This window comes from Orbicella franksi, chromosome 10 (genome assembly GCF_964199315.1).
Source record: "Orbicella franksi chromosome 10, jaOrbFran1.1, whole genome shotgun sequence".
NCBI classification, from domain to species: domain Eukaryota; kingdom Metazoa; phylum Cnidaria; class Anthozoa; order Scleractinia; family Merulinidae; genus Orbicella; species Orbicella franksi.
Window position 1 is genome coordinate 29,774,343 of NC_138154.1, and position 14,635 is coordinate 29,788,977.

Here is a 14,635-nt window from a genome sequence, read left to right on the forward strand (position 1 = left end):
TGCACGTTGCCTACGTACAGCTTTGTCGTATTCTTTCCTGACACAGGAACGGAGAAAGGACCACACGTCTGCGCTCAAGAAAAGTGGATCTCGCTCGTTTTGCATTGATTTCCACTTTAAAATGGCCAAGCTTATCTAAAACCTCCTAAGCTGGTGCCACATTTCTACTAGGGTGTCGGTTCCTTTGAAGTGCTTACCTGTTCCCGTGTGAGGGTGAACGTTTTGAAAACAATTTCTTCTCGAGAACATATCTGATCTGATTTCATCAAAATTCAGTCACTTGACGTTTAAATGAAATATCAGAGATAAATCAATTACTCCGAGTAATTCGATTCCTAATTTGAATATTTTTAATGAATGTTTCTAAATGGCTGACAAACGTACGAATTATTACATGTACGTGTCCACTGGAATATTTTCAAAATTGTAAATCAGGTTAAGACGTACTCAATCCCCAACGCAAATGTAGTAAGGGACCGCAGAGAAGACTTCTGGTGGTTCAAGTAGAATCTGTGAAATATCTGATCAGCCAAAAATAGAAGTACAATCCCTAAATCATGTTATTTTTTCACGGGTTTTTTGTTATAATCGCACAAAACAAATGTGATTTTCCTCACATAAACAGACGGACATACATGATTCCCTCTTAAGAAACTATAAACTGCATACCTCTGTTAAAGGAGAATCGCTTGAAGTTTCCAGGCCGTAAGTGAGGGCTTGTACTTCAAAAACAAAATACATCAAAATTTCGTCCTTGCTATTTGAGGACTACAATGCAAATTTGACTAGCTTATCTCCCTGGAGTTAGCCGCGGTAAATAAAAAAAAAAAAGATTTTTAGGTCAATTTGAAAACGCCAAAGATGTTGAGATGTATTTTGTTGCCGTGGCATAAATCAGGAAAGAAGGTTTTACTGTTTGAATCAAGATAAAAGCCATTACCCTCTGATAAATTGAAACCTACCTGACCTGAGCCGTGAAATCTTCTTAGGAGAAAATCTTAAAATTCTGAATTAACACGAGTCAACTTTTCACCGACCTTCTTGGACCGTCAAAAACCTTTTTAAGGCACGCAATATAAGTCGGCGAACTGTCGTCAAGTTAGCTGTCAATCACAGATCAATTTTTGTTTCTTTGGATAAATACATTGATTGACATGTTTTCATTAGTTTAGGCTAGGGATTAGCACATTCCTAATAACAACTTTGTACCACCTATGGTGTGTTTTCATTCGGCGTCGTCAAAATTCTAAAGCATAAACCAATTTTTCACAAAAATTATAAAACAAAATTATACGTGCAAAGTTCCATGCTTTAAGATTGCTTCGGTGTGAAGGAATAAACGTTGTAAAATTTCACGCGTTCTTTCAGCGGTCTAAGGTTCATCGAATAGCACAGAAACCAGATTTTTTCCTGTAAGACCGTCTAGACTGTCAATCGTGTTTTATGCAAAGATTTATTTAAATTTGATCTGACAGGGGTAATGTGTAATACAGTTTAAGAACAGTTTAACTTAGTAATTAAATATGGCTGGCACAACAACATGGCGACCAAATTATAAATTTATATAGAAGTTACACATATTTTTTTTTTTGCATGCAACTTCCAAAACGTGCCAAGATGAGTTGCTTGACTTTTTCAGTCCTCACATGCATAACTGAATGGCTAGTTTAAAAGTAAAGTTAATCGCTCTCAAAACGCACTGAAGAAAAAACTGCTTTATATAGTGGTAGTAGCCGACTCAGAGTGACACTGACGACATTTTGCACTGGTCCTTTCCGGGGCTTAGAAGGTACGGAACTACCAATATATTTCAATTCATTTGCATTGAGAAATGACCGTTTTCATTTAAACAATTGTCATTATCGCTTATATTTTAAATATCGTAAACTGTAAAGTGTGGAAGACCACGTTCAAAATCAAATCAGTAATTTGACACTGCCAATTTTATTTTTTCACGGCGCGCGTCACGCAAAACTGTCACAGACTCCCCCTTTCGCTGATTATATAAATTTCTTGACTACAGCACTACAGCAGTTAGATAAAAAATTTTATTAGATCTTTTGGTGTGTAGTACCGCTGTATATTTTTACTCGTTGTTTGTATTTTGACTCCCCTACGGGCTCGTCAACATACGGCACAACTCGTAAAAATGTACAGCGATACTACACACCAAAATATGCATTCACATGGTTAAAAGTATGAATATAGGTTGCATGCCAATAAGCGGTGAGACAATAAGAAACCAGTCCCTTATTTCTGACGAGATATTCGAAATATTTAATAATCTTCACTACAGATTTTAAAAGCATTAATTAATATATTCATGAAAAACGTCTAAAGTTCTAAATCTTATGCTTTCAAATGAAAGACGCCGATAAAGACTTAAAAGGCTTTAAAAGTATAAAATTTGCTCAGCAGAATGTCAGTATGCATTAACCTTTTGTAAAACTACCCATATCTCCAGCAGAGTGATGATAAAAAATTTATCCGCAATGATGCCGTTGGGTGTGAAGATAAGCTCGCATTAAAAAACTTTTCCGGCTCACTACACACTCCGTACTCATTATAATACAGCAGGGCACAAATAAAAGCACAAGCACAGATTTTTACCTCCCATGCTTCTTAGAATGGCTTTTAAAACAGTGCGAAGCGAGTCAGTTTTCAATCTGTAACCCCTGTTTCAAAGTTTAGTCAGAATCTCTAACTCTAAAGACACTTTATTAAATAGCCATTTCATTTTTCAAAGTGATCTATATTAATTGCGTAAGCCCCTCTTGGGCAATTATCCATAGCATGGCTTTTAAAAATTACTTCCGTTATCCTCGACTTTTTTATCACATGTTATCTATTTTTTAAACCTTCCCCCAAATATCTTAAAATCTTTCATTTGCATATGGTTTAAACAATGAAAAAGCTGATTGCAGGGAAATGGAGCAGGCGTTTACAACCAACAGAACCAAGGTCAACAACTAAATTCTGTACTGAATACCTGAAATTTAATAAGGATACCAACAGCTAAAATACGTTTTAGATAAAGAAAGTATTCATGAATTTCGAAGTATACTGAATTATGGTCAAATTTGAATCATTGCGCGTGTTTAGGCGCACTCCGGTTCAAAGTTACGGGTACTTCTTGGCAGTGAAACAGTTCGATTTATCTTCGCACACGCTATATAACAATTTCCCACTAAAAAGCCTGACGTAAAACTAAGAGCCGTTGAGATTATACTTTTCATGCATATATTCATTATATGAATGTGAAAATTACTTTATCTTGATTGTATACCACTTACCTGAAGGCTTGTACAATTTTGAGGGAATTTTCAAATACCACTCATAATGTAAGTCCTTAATAAACCATTTTCATATTCTCAGTAATTGACTAGAACTTCAGTTGCTTGTAACTGATGCTAATGCGGGCAGTCACATGAATGCAAGTGACATTAATCTCTTTTTTATGATGTTACTCCACATGAGCCTCCATTGCAAGATATTGCCGCAGTTGCATTCATAAGATTACCCATACATATTTACACTTACGGTGATTTTTTTTTACGGACGGCCACAGCTGCGATACCGCGACGTCGTGAAGCGCGACATGAAGGCTGTAGACATCAACACAGAGTCCTGGGAGAGCCTGGCAGCCAACCGGTCCAGGTGGAGAAAAGCCCTGACCAAACACCTCAAATCAGGGGAGGAGAAGCTGACACGAGCCGCCACAGAGAGGCAGGTCCGCAGAAAACAAAGCGACAGCCTCGACAGACCAGAGACAGAGCGCAGATGCAGCCTCTGCAACAGAGACTGTCACTCCCGCATCGGCCTCTGCAGCCATAGACGCCGGTGCTCCAGCCAAGCAGACAACTAGGATGCTACCCATGGTCAACCCTGACCGACGGAGGCCTGGGGGGAGGGGGTGATTCTTTTGCCTAGTCTCTCTTTTTCAATATTATTTACTTGTATTTGGCCTTTGTAGGAAACTAAAAATTCTGCATAAGCAATGTAAAAGAATTTAAGGAGGGGATTACGTTGTTAAGATCAAATTCACGCAGTTTTGTGAAGTGTTTGGCCAGCATATAATGTCGGTGACATAACGATAAAAAATGAGACACTAACAAAGGTTGTCACGGTAACAACTGCAAGTCTTTTTAACTTTTGTGGTGTATAAAATATGTAATAAATATTTGTGATCCAAAAGGATCAGTTGCTGCGTGGCACAGTAAACAGTCCAAAAGTTGTAAATAGTAATAACGCAGTGCCAAATTAAAAATGATGTTTATGGAAGACATTTCGGGCCCAGCCCTTCCTCATTGCTAAGTTGAGTTTTGAATCACAACTAAACTTAGCACCGAGGAAGGGCTAAGCTCGAAAAGTCTGCTATAAACATCGTTTTAAATCTGGTATTGAGTTATTACTATTTAAAACTTATAAAATATGTACATCGCCTTTGTTGACGGTTTCTTGTAGATCTATAGCATATACCTGCTTGAAAGCTATATGCTGCGCTTTAAGTTAAATGCAATGTGAAACCATAATAATACAAAATTATCTGCTTTTATATGCCAGCAAAAATGCAAACGATATGCTTGGGAGATTTTAAATTCCGGATATTAAAGCAAGAATTGTATATCATTTCCTTTAACCACTCACCTAAATGTTTCATGGAAACACATTCACTGATACACTACGCGCTCTTAAAATGGACCTGGAAAATCTGGGGTATCTGACTATCTTCAAACGAGCTGCATGTGGGCACGATGATATAAATTGCGTTCAGGCGGCTGTCGATGTACTGGAGGGACTTTTATTGCATGTAAGCAGGTGATCTCATAAAAAATTGAAGTTGCTGGAATCAAAGATATGCTTTCATTTCTCTCCTGCTCTTAATCCGGCCCACTAGCTCAAATGATTTTATTAAATTATTTCAAAAGAAGCCGCTACTCGGAGAGTTTCCAAATAGAGACAGCTGCAAATAATTTTCAATGTTTGCCATTTGGCAAAATTGGGTAAAAGATTATTCATGCAAAATGCTGTAAAAGTTCAAAATTACGCGCGAGGCATTTCAATATAAAAGGAATAATCTACAAGAGAAATTTTTATGCATAGTAAAACCCAAAGGGAAAATTGAAAATTAAAACCCTTTACCCGAGTAGAATACATTAATGTATAGCAAAAATCAATAACGATTGCAAAATCTTCTCCTTCAACTGCGTACAACTTGCCATTAAAAAAAAACGGATCTAGATTTAACAAAACGTCTACACATTAACAGCTAGCGTTAAACAGAATTGCTTTATCGCAAAAAAGCGTGCAATCCATCCGTTCAATATTACAATGAATCTGGCATTCAAATCTCGAATCTTATGAATTGCGCTCCAAATTACAGAAAATTGTAAATTTAAGTCAAAATTTGGGTGTTTTACTCACCTGTTCTAAATGTATATCGCAGATGTTACAAGCACGCGTTTATACGTTCTACCACGCACAAATTCTAGTTCTTCGCCCTCCTTTCAGTAACTTACTAATTAAAAAACATAATGATTACAATGTGTGAGCTGAGACAGTAATTCAGCTTTACCTTTCACCAGGTCAAAATGTTGACGCTTTATTGGAAAGACATCCATTAGTGGTCATTAGTAACAGTCACTTCGATTGCGGTAATTCTTTAGCAATATATAGGCGCTTTCAATTCTGAAGTGCATTTACCGGCCGGCGGCTTCAATAAACGGTCATAAACTCCAGTTGAATTACATGTTATATCTGTTTCAGATATGCAGTCTTGGAGGAAAACCTAAAATTGTTTTACCACCCACGTTGAGGGCATGCAGCTTTAACTATCGATAAATATATTTCTGAAATTTTACTTCTTGATTTATTTTTATATAATGTGATATTTTGATAAATAAAATATTGGCGAAAATATCCAAAATCTCACTACTATTTGATTCCTGAAAGCTCGTGTCGCGTGAGAAGCTGAAGAGCGTCGTTAAAAAAATAAATAAATAAAACAATATAATGGGCTCACAAAAATGCGTACACTCTTACTCAAAGAAACACATATTAGGGCCAGTTATACGAGAAATTAAACAAAAAATAGCGTTTGCTTCCACAAGACGCGAACTGGGCCATTTAGTCAAGCGCAGCTTATGTAAGACGCGAAGTGCTCGTATATCATGGCTCCAGACATATTCCATGGCTTATTCGCAACCAATGCCTCGCTTTTGTGTCGGTTGTCATTGCAATTGCAAAATTGCGCTAGTCGTTGGGCGAACGTGGGAAAACCTTCGCTTGCGCAGTGTGAGGGCTGAGACTGTCGGTGGGGCTAAGGTTGGGGCTAAGGTTGGGCCTGCGGCTAGGGCTGGGGCTGAGGCTGGTGTTGGGGCTGGGGCTAGGGTTGGGGCTAGGGTTGGGGCTGGGGCTGGAGCTGGGCCTGGTGCTGGGGCTGGAGCTGGAGCTGGAGCTGGGGCTTGGGGCTGGGGCTGGGGCTGGCACTGGGACTGGGACTGGGACTGGGGCTGAGGCTGAGGCTGAGGCTGAGGCTAGGGCTGGGGCTTGGGCTCTGGCTGGGACTGGGGCTGGGGCTGGCGCTGAGGATAAGGCTGGGGCTGGGGCTTGGGCTGTGACTGGGGTTGTGGCTGAAACTGGGACTGATGCTGGGGGTGGTGTTAGGGTTCTTGGTGGGGCTGGGGCTAAGACTACAGTTAAAATATATGTACAGTAACTGTGACTTATGTTAAAATAATGTCCAGTGTAAAAGCAGTAATCAGTGAGGAAACGAAAAAAGAGGGAGGCAGAGAAACGGCCCAAATATAAGGGAGGAAGGAGAAACGACTTAAAACCTAGGGAGGAGAAGGGAACGAGGTAAAAAAAAAAAAATAGCGAGATAAGGTATTTTAATGTTCTTTCCTCTCCCCTCAAGAAAAAGATAGAGTTCATGTCCAAATTTTACCTATGACCTCATCCTTAGCGAGTTCTTGTGTTTGGTATTTGAGCAGGATAGTCACCAAAAAAATGCAAACTCTGTCATTGTGATAAAATCCTTCGTAAATTGTTCGATCGTATAGTAGGTCGCCTCCTTGCAAGTGCATTTTATAGTAAAAAAAACACACACACATATCTCTCTCAACTGCATTCTGTAGCGTATGTGGAGCTGAACGGACGTACATTTATACCCATGTTTGGAAACATGGCCCTTTTTACAGTTATACGCTGGAACATTCTTTCAATCATGTGAAATTTTTCTTTAGTAATTCACTGAGATTCCAAATGAGCCATATAATGCGTTTTAATGAGGAAGGGGGGCACAATACAGCGGCAAGATCACACCAAAAAGAAAAAACACTAAACATCCATTAACTGGCCCTTCGGGCCGACGAGCAAAACACAAATCAAAATGTGATGTAAAGTGGCAAAAGAAAGCTTGACTGATCTCAAATTGCTTGCTTACTGACCAGCATATTCGGGAAAAGTAAACTGAGAAGACTTGTAAATCGAACGCTTATTCTTAACTTTTTATCGTTTTTCTGACGTACTTGTTTCCCACCGTCATTATTTTCATAAAATGTACCACAGTTTTAGATCTGCGTGACTTAATCATCCATTCCTATTATATACCTCTTGTATTTACACCCATTTGCCTAGTCACACTGTATAGCTGAATACTTCCATAATTGAAATTATTAAATTCTGCATCAATGTGATGGTGAAATGAGCCACCACCCTGGCATCAAGTCCAAGTGAGAAGCTATATAGTTCTAGATATGTTAATGGGTCTGGTGGGTCGGGTGCAAGATGGGACTAATTATATATGTATGTATGTAACTTTATTTTAACTCGGGTTGATGAAGCTGATTAGGCCCCTAGCAATACATTCATGCTAATTCAACAGATTTAGGGCCGAGTATCATAACAGCGTCTAATGTCGGACCTGAGGCTGAACATTCTTATGAATTTTTTTTTAGATTTGGGCCTGAAATTGTTCTTGTTACATAGCATATTATTTCAATAAATCAATGCGGACGTAACCTGGAAACCTATCAAAGTGCCACGTTTGCTCAGATGAGGACCGTTGAAGCGTATGCGACCTACTCTGATGTCCGGCTCTGATACCACGAATAAGATATCGCGGTAGCCATCTCATGCTAAATTTGGCTTTTCAAAAAGCATTGAACACAGCAGAGGCTCAGAACCTTAATTTATACTAGTCATTAAAAAGAAAAAAGTAAAATAACAAGACAAAAATGAAAACGTTCTTACCTGACTCTCAGCCGGTATGTTCTCAAAATTGTGGTTAATCTTAGCTTCTACGTTCTTATGAAAAAAGGTTTCTAACAAAATGTTAGAGTGTAATTAGTTGCGGCTAGTTCTGATGGTTCTGACGGCATAAAGTATTACAATCTTTTCTTTTCGTTTGGTCAGCAGGAAGGAAATGGGGTTTTTGATAAGCACAGGGAGAGATGGAGAGCACGAAACATTGAAATTGCACCAAATCACTACTGAATTTATGAAGCACGCAACTTTCAATTGGACAAAATGGTCTAGCAATTCGCTTGAGCTTGTGCAAGCCATACCCGAGGAGGACAGATTATCAGATAATCTGATCAGGAGAGGGAGTAATCTGCCAAACGTTCGTCTAATTTCGAAAGCTCTAGGTTTAAAGTAGAATACGAGAAGAGACAGCCTTGTCTTCGCAATTGATGCAGACTCTGTTAAGACGAGATCAGAGACATTGTACGCAAAGAGAGAAGTAGCGTCTTTAGCAGCAAAGCTATTGCTTCAGAGTTTGTGGACCCAGCCAGTGTGTTGGTTGGGATGATGATATACACAGTACCGGAAACCTCAGTGAAGTGGAATTAGTGGGTTCATGAGCTTCTCGAACTTGAACATTTTCACTTTCTAAGATGTTACATTGATGTGCCGCTAGTAAATCAGAACTCGAAAGTGGAGCTACACTGTACACGCTTTCGGTGATCCGTCAGAAACTGCTTGTGCCACTACGATTTACCTAAGAGTTGTTCCTTAAGAGTGAAAGGCAATACTCTTGCGATGACTATGACCCGTGTGGCTCCCGTGAAAAAATTACCCTCACGCGATTGGAACTAATGGTTGCTGTGCCTATGTTGAAGATGAAATTTATTGTCCCATTAGCCATGTTGTTTGTTGGACAGACAAATGTTCAACTTTACATTGCATCAGAGGATCAGCCACACAGTGGAAACCATTTATTGGTAATCGTGTCATTGAGATTCAATCGTTGTTGGATGAAAGTGTCTGGAGATATTGCCCAGGACTGCCAAACCTGGCTGAGCGACAACCGGAGGCTTATCTGCTTGTCAGTTGAGTGAGAGTCAGTTGTAGTGCTCAAAAGAAAGAGTCCGAAGATGATTTAAATTCTAAACCTCCCAATAAAATCGTTGACCTGGAGAGGAAGAGTAAAACCAGTGTAAGGTGTTTTGCGCAACCCAAAGAGGCAGTTCATTAAGGTTTATTAAGGTTCAGCAAGTATGGTCGCTTGAACTGCTGCAACTCAAGGGTCAGTGAAGGAAAAGAAAAGATTTGACTATCCTTAACAGTTACTAGAGATGCAAAATACCGAACAATGTTGATAGCCCATGTACAAGAAGCTAGCTTTCCTGAAAAAGTTACGTCAGTTAAACAGCATGGTCCCAGGAAAAACAGCAACCTAGCTTTTTGCGCTCACGCTCAAATTGCTTAAAAATTTGCTTAAAAAGTTGCTTAAACCGCCAAGCTACGCAGACTATCTTTCCACAGAAAGACTCTATTATTGTGACTTGGTAGCTAACGGCATGAGATCTGTGTAACCCAAAGAATCGCTAGTTCCACGTATACTTGGCATACATTCATGTAATTCACGCATTCTTTTCAGGTTATTATCGATTTCATTATACCGTCACATTCAGAGCTCAGTTTGCCTGCACTGGAGTTGGATACTACATATCCGCCATCTTCAATCCTAAGAACTCTCAAATGGCATCCGTCGCCTGCGCGCTGATTTGTTCTTCACGCTGATTTGTGTCAGGTAAGCAAAGAGGAGGAATACAGTAATGAAGTATGGCCGGGGTGAGGTGGGGGGGTGGGAGGGGTGAAAGGGATGGGAGGAGAGGATGGGAAAGGGAGAGGGAGAGAGAGAGAGAGAGAGAGAGAGAGAGAGAGAGAGAGAGAGAGTAAAGTGGCTATTAAATTAAACTGCCGGAATAATTTTAAAATTCTATGGGGAGGGGCAAAAGAGGAGGAAAGAGAAGGGTAATGTCTTAATTGCCCATGTATGACTGAATTTAAAATGAAGTAAGTTACCCCAATTCTACGCTAAATTAAGTCGACGAAACTACGAAAGACCTTAAAATTGCTGTTTTTGGTGGAATTAATAACAAGAGAGACTCTCCTCGAGCGCGGGAAGAACTGAGCCAGCGAAATGACACCTGTCTACTTCAAGGAGCTCAGTCACGGTATTTTGAGTTATTTTGGCCACACACAAAATTACCTTAAGTTAATTAAGAATAAACACCATAGAGATAGTAATAATAATAGTAATAAGGATGGAGAAGATTAAAACGGATTGCAAATGACGAACTTGATTAAGGCCATACCTTTCAAGATGCAAAGAGCGCGACGTAGGCCCTTTAAACTTACTTCTGTTTCGTTATGAACATATTTTTGAAGGCAGTTCTCCTACGCTGTGTAAAATGGACGGCTGCGTACACATTTTTTGGGCCGTTGCTGTACAATCTATCCTACTGTCGCTGGTATTTGGAAGCGTTGTTCGAAAAAGAAGCTATTCGTTAGCCAGATGTCCTAGCGCAGCATGTCCAGCAGCTGTCCACAAGGAATGGATACACTTTGGATAATTACAGCACATGCGTGGGAGTTTTGTTTGCCTTGTTGCAAAAATTTTGCGAGCAAGAGGAAGCGAGCTCTCGTCTATTTTTGGCGACCAAAGGCCAAATTTTGGGATCAACACTTTTAAATTGAATGGGAACATTCGATACCTCTGCTCTATGTTATGCGTTTAAATAAAGGGGTTAACTTTTCACAAGGAAGCAAGCCATTGATACAAATGTACACTTGTTCTTTTTTATTTCAAAGCCGTAAAAACTTTCAAAATTCACCCTCGTTGAGGCATGTAAAGTAACACAGTGAAAAAGCCATTTAAATTTACGCCCGTTAAAGCGCATAAAATAAGGCAATAGAGGAAATCTCGCTTAGGTTTTTCAGGGAAAGAATGACAAATAAAGCGGCTGGGAAACGGTTCAATTGGGATTTTAATCCTTGGTCGAAATATCCATTACTTCAGTTAAATACTAATATCTGAAAGCAGCAATTTTTATTTTTACAACTGTTAACGGTATTAACAATAACAGAATAGAAGATGGAGGTCTTTACTTATGAAGGATTAATGTTTAAGCATAGAGCATACTGGAATGCAATTGAAAGAATGTCTCATGAATATCTCCTAATACGTTTTACCACAGATCATGTATCACCCTCTTGGATAAACGGAAAGAACACTAAACTGCTAAACATCAAACTGCTGTTAAAATATATATATATAAAGTGTAATATTTGATTTTCGTAGAACAGTGCTCAATACATCAGAGTAGAGCGAAGTATACAATGTGGGAGGAAAAACACAAATAAACTACAAGTTCATCCCTACAAGCCTGTTTCGTGGTTGCCCACTCATCAGGGGATTTAATAAGAATAATCTTTACCACCGTTTATATACAATATAATTTACATAATATATGCAGCGCGAAATTTAACGGGTTAGTTGTTTCGTAGGAGGGCTTTGTTTCTGTGGCGGCAAGATGATACGAGTTCATTACGTTTGTTAAGTGTTGATAGCTCGGGTTGGCAGATGATAAGGAATTTTTCTTTAAGGCAAAGGTTACATCTTTTGCTTGAGCTGTTATACGGCGAGTATGAGGAGAGAATGCGCCAGGAAATAAAGTGTTCGATGTCATTGTCTTTGAGGCTCCAGATGTGCTTGCTGAGTTCGGTCAAGTTTCTGTGTTTAGCGTGGCGGAATGATGCGGTGTGGTTTCTGTATCTAGTTTTGAAGTCGCTCTCTGTGAGTCCAATGTACGTTTCTGTCGTGTATATATAGGCAGAATAATATGGTTTTCCAAACGGTGACTTCCAGTAGAAGGATCAAAAGATACCGTGCTTCAATGTGAATTTTAGTTAAGTGTAAGATGAGGCGTCATGAAGCAAACTTCTAACTGTTCCGGCTTTTAATCGATTTAGATGGAAAAATTTTAAGTAATTCGGGCGACGATCTCAAAAGATGAGCATGTTTCTTGATAACTCTCTGAATATCAGGCAGGATAGGATTGTAGTCAAGAACTAACGGGAAAACTCTCTTGACAGGCTTGGCTTTTTTCTTAAGCAATTCTGATCTCTCAATACTAAGCGCTTTGTCGAATTGTTTGTCTACTAAAGCTGCATTATAGCCCTGGGACTTAAGATACCTTTTGTATTCAGCACACCTCTTGTTAAGAAAATCGTCAGAGGAACAATTACGTCTAATTCGTAGAGCAACCCCATAGGGAATAGCCCTTTTACAATGTGCCGGATGAGAACTTGAAAAAGGTAAATAAAGGTGACTATCTGTAGGTTTAGCATAAATATCTGTCTTAATAAAACCTTCCTGGAGGTGCAAAGTGAGATCCAAGGCATTGAGGGTATGCTCCGAATAAACCAGCTCAAACTTGATGGTGGGATAAAGAGAATTGATGTATTCAGTAAACTCTAACAATTTAGGTAAACCATGTGGCCAAATATCGAAAACATCATCTCTATAACGCCACCATAACATGGGTTTCACGGCACCTTCAGATTTAGCTTTCTCATCAATCAAACCCATTGCCAAGTCGGCATAACTACAAGCGTTTTTGGGCCCCATGGCTGTACCGTGTTTTTGCACAAAATTTTTTCCAGAAAATTGACAATTGTTGGTCTGGAGACAAATTTCAATAGCCTCTACAATGCAATCGGTTGATGGAAACTTATCAGATCTAGAATCAAGAGCTTTTCTAACAGCTGAAATTCCTAAATTATTGTCAATGTTGGGAAACATAGCGACTACATCCCAAGACACCAGCAAGCACCCAGGTGGCAAGGGGCCTTTCTCGGAATTGAGAATTTCGATCTTGTTAATGAAATCTGTAGTATCTTTAACAAATGAAGGTAAATTTTGAGCTAGGGGCTTTAGATAAAATTCAGTAAAGGCCGAAAGTCTTTCGATTGCCGTTCCGCAACAAGATGTAATTAGGCGGAGAGGGTTGCCTTCCTTATGCGATTTTACATTGCCAAAAGTCACTCCCGGTTTTGGTTCCAAATTGGCAACCCATGTGGCAATCTCTTGACTAATTTGGCCTTTACCTAACCAATGTCGACCCCAATTTTTGATCTTTTCAAAATGCTCCATGGTAGGGTCATAGTTAAGTTTATCATAATGGAGATTGTTGTTAAGTTGCTCAAACATCTTATCCTGATATTCATTCTTAGAAACAATAACAAATCTGGATCCCTTATCTTGAATTCTAAACACATTATCACTAGATTTAAGTTTACTTAAGGCTAACCTTTCCTCTTTCGTCAGATTGTCTTTGGCTCTTCTTAAGTTTTTAGGCTCAAGAATGTCTTTCTTAACATTGTTTAAGAAAAGTTCGACTTCAGGAAAGCTGGACTTTGGAGGCATCCAATTGCTAGTAGAAGGGATTGATGGAAGTCGTTCATCTACTGTTTGGTTACTTTCGTCAGAATCTTTGCCATGATGGAATACAGCAAGACGAATTCGTCTCTCGAATTTGTCCAAGTCATCGATGGTTTTTTGCCAGTTAACATCTTTAGGCGCCGGGCAGAACGCTGGCCCCCTCACCAGAAGGGATTGTTCAGCCTCCGAAAGTTCACCAGATGTTAAATTGATGGGTTGTAAATCCGGTAGATTCTCATGGTTAGCAAGCAATGCCATATATATATATATGTCTGGATTTATGAAAACGGTGTTAAAGACTGAATCAGGTGTTTTTTGAATTTTTTTTTTTTTTTTCATTTCTTTGTTTTTGTTTTCTGCTTTCGCTATGACAGCAGCTTGTAAATCTTACCTAGCATGAAATGTAGGAACTCCTTGCCGCATGTTTCATTTATTTAGGTATTTTTTTCATTATTTATCGACCCTCCCCCACCCCCCCCCCCCCTTTTTCAATTTGCGTTAAGTTTAGCCCAGGCTACACTCGTCTGAATTCAGTTCGCGCGGTGACTCTGACAAGGAGCGACCGATTAGCGTTCTGTATTTGCTGTCTAAAGGAAGTCTGCCCGAGGACATCATTAAGTCCAATGAAGGCCCAAGTCTAACGATTTGCTAGTAAGCGTCGTCCATTATCGTACCTGAGGCGGGCCTGAGGACATGTGTAAACTGTACGGGTCACATTTAGTCCCGTAACAGAACGCCGTTTGCCCTGTGGCGATAATGTTGTGCTTGCTTTAGACAGCAAAAATCTTTCGCCACATCAATTTAGGGCTTAGACGTGCAATGGACTGGACATTTCTAGCTGCTGTTGGCGTCATTTGCTTTGAACTTTGATGTAGCTAAAGACTTAGAAAAAAAATCTGTTGA

General features: G+C 39.5%; 1 protein-coding gene across 1 annotated transcript; it reads right to left on the minus strand.

Moving 5' to 3' along the window:
- Window positions 1–12,232: 12,232 nt before the first annotated feature.
- On the minus strand, window positions 12,233–13,990 carry LOC145501814 (uncharacterized). Its single transcript, XM_081481204.1, has one exon. It carries the CDS (start codon window positions 13,988–13,990, stop codon window positions 12,233–12,235), a length of 1,758 nt encoding a protein of 585 aa, XP_081337330.1.
- Between the last annotated feature and the right edge of the window lie 645 nt (window positions 13,991–14,635).

Excerpts from the sequence above, each read along its gene's own strand:
- LOC145501814 (XM_081481204.1), bottom strand. The coding sequence starts at position 13,990 with ATGGCATTGCTTGCTAACCATGAGAATCTACCGGATTTACAACCCATC.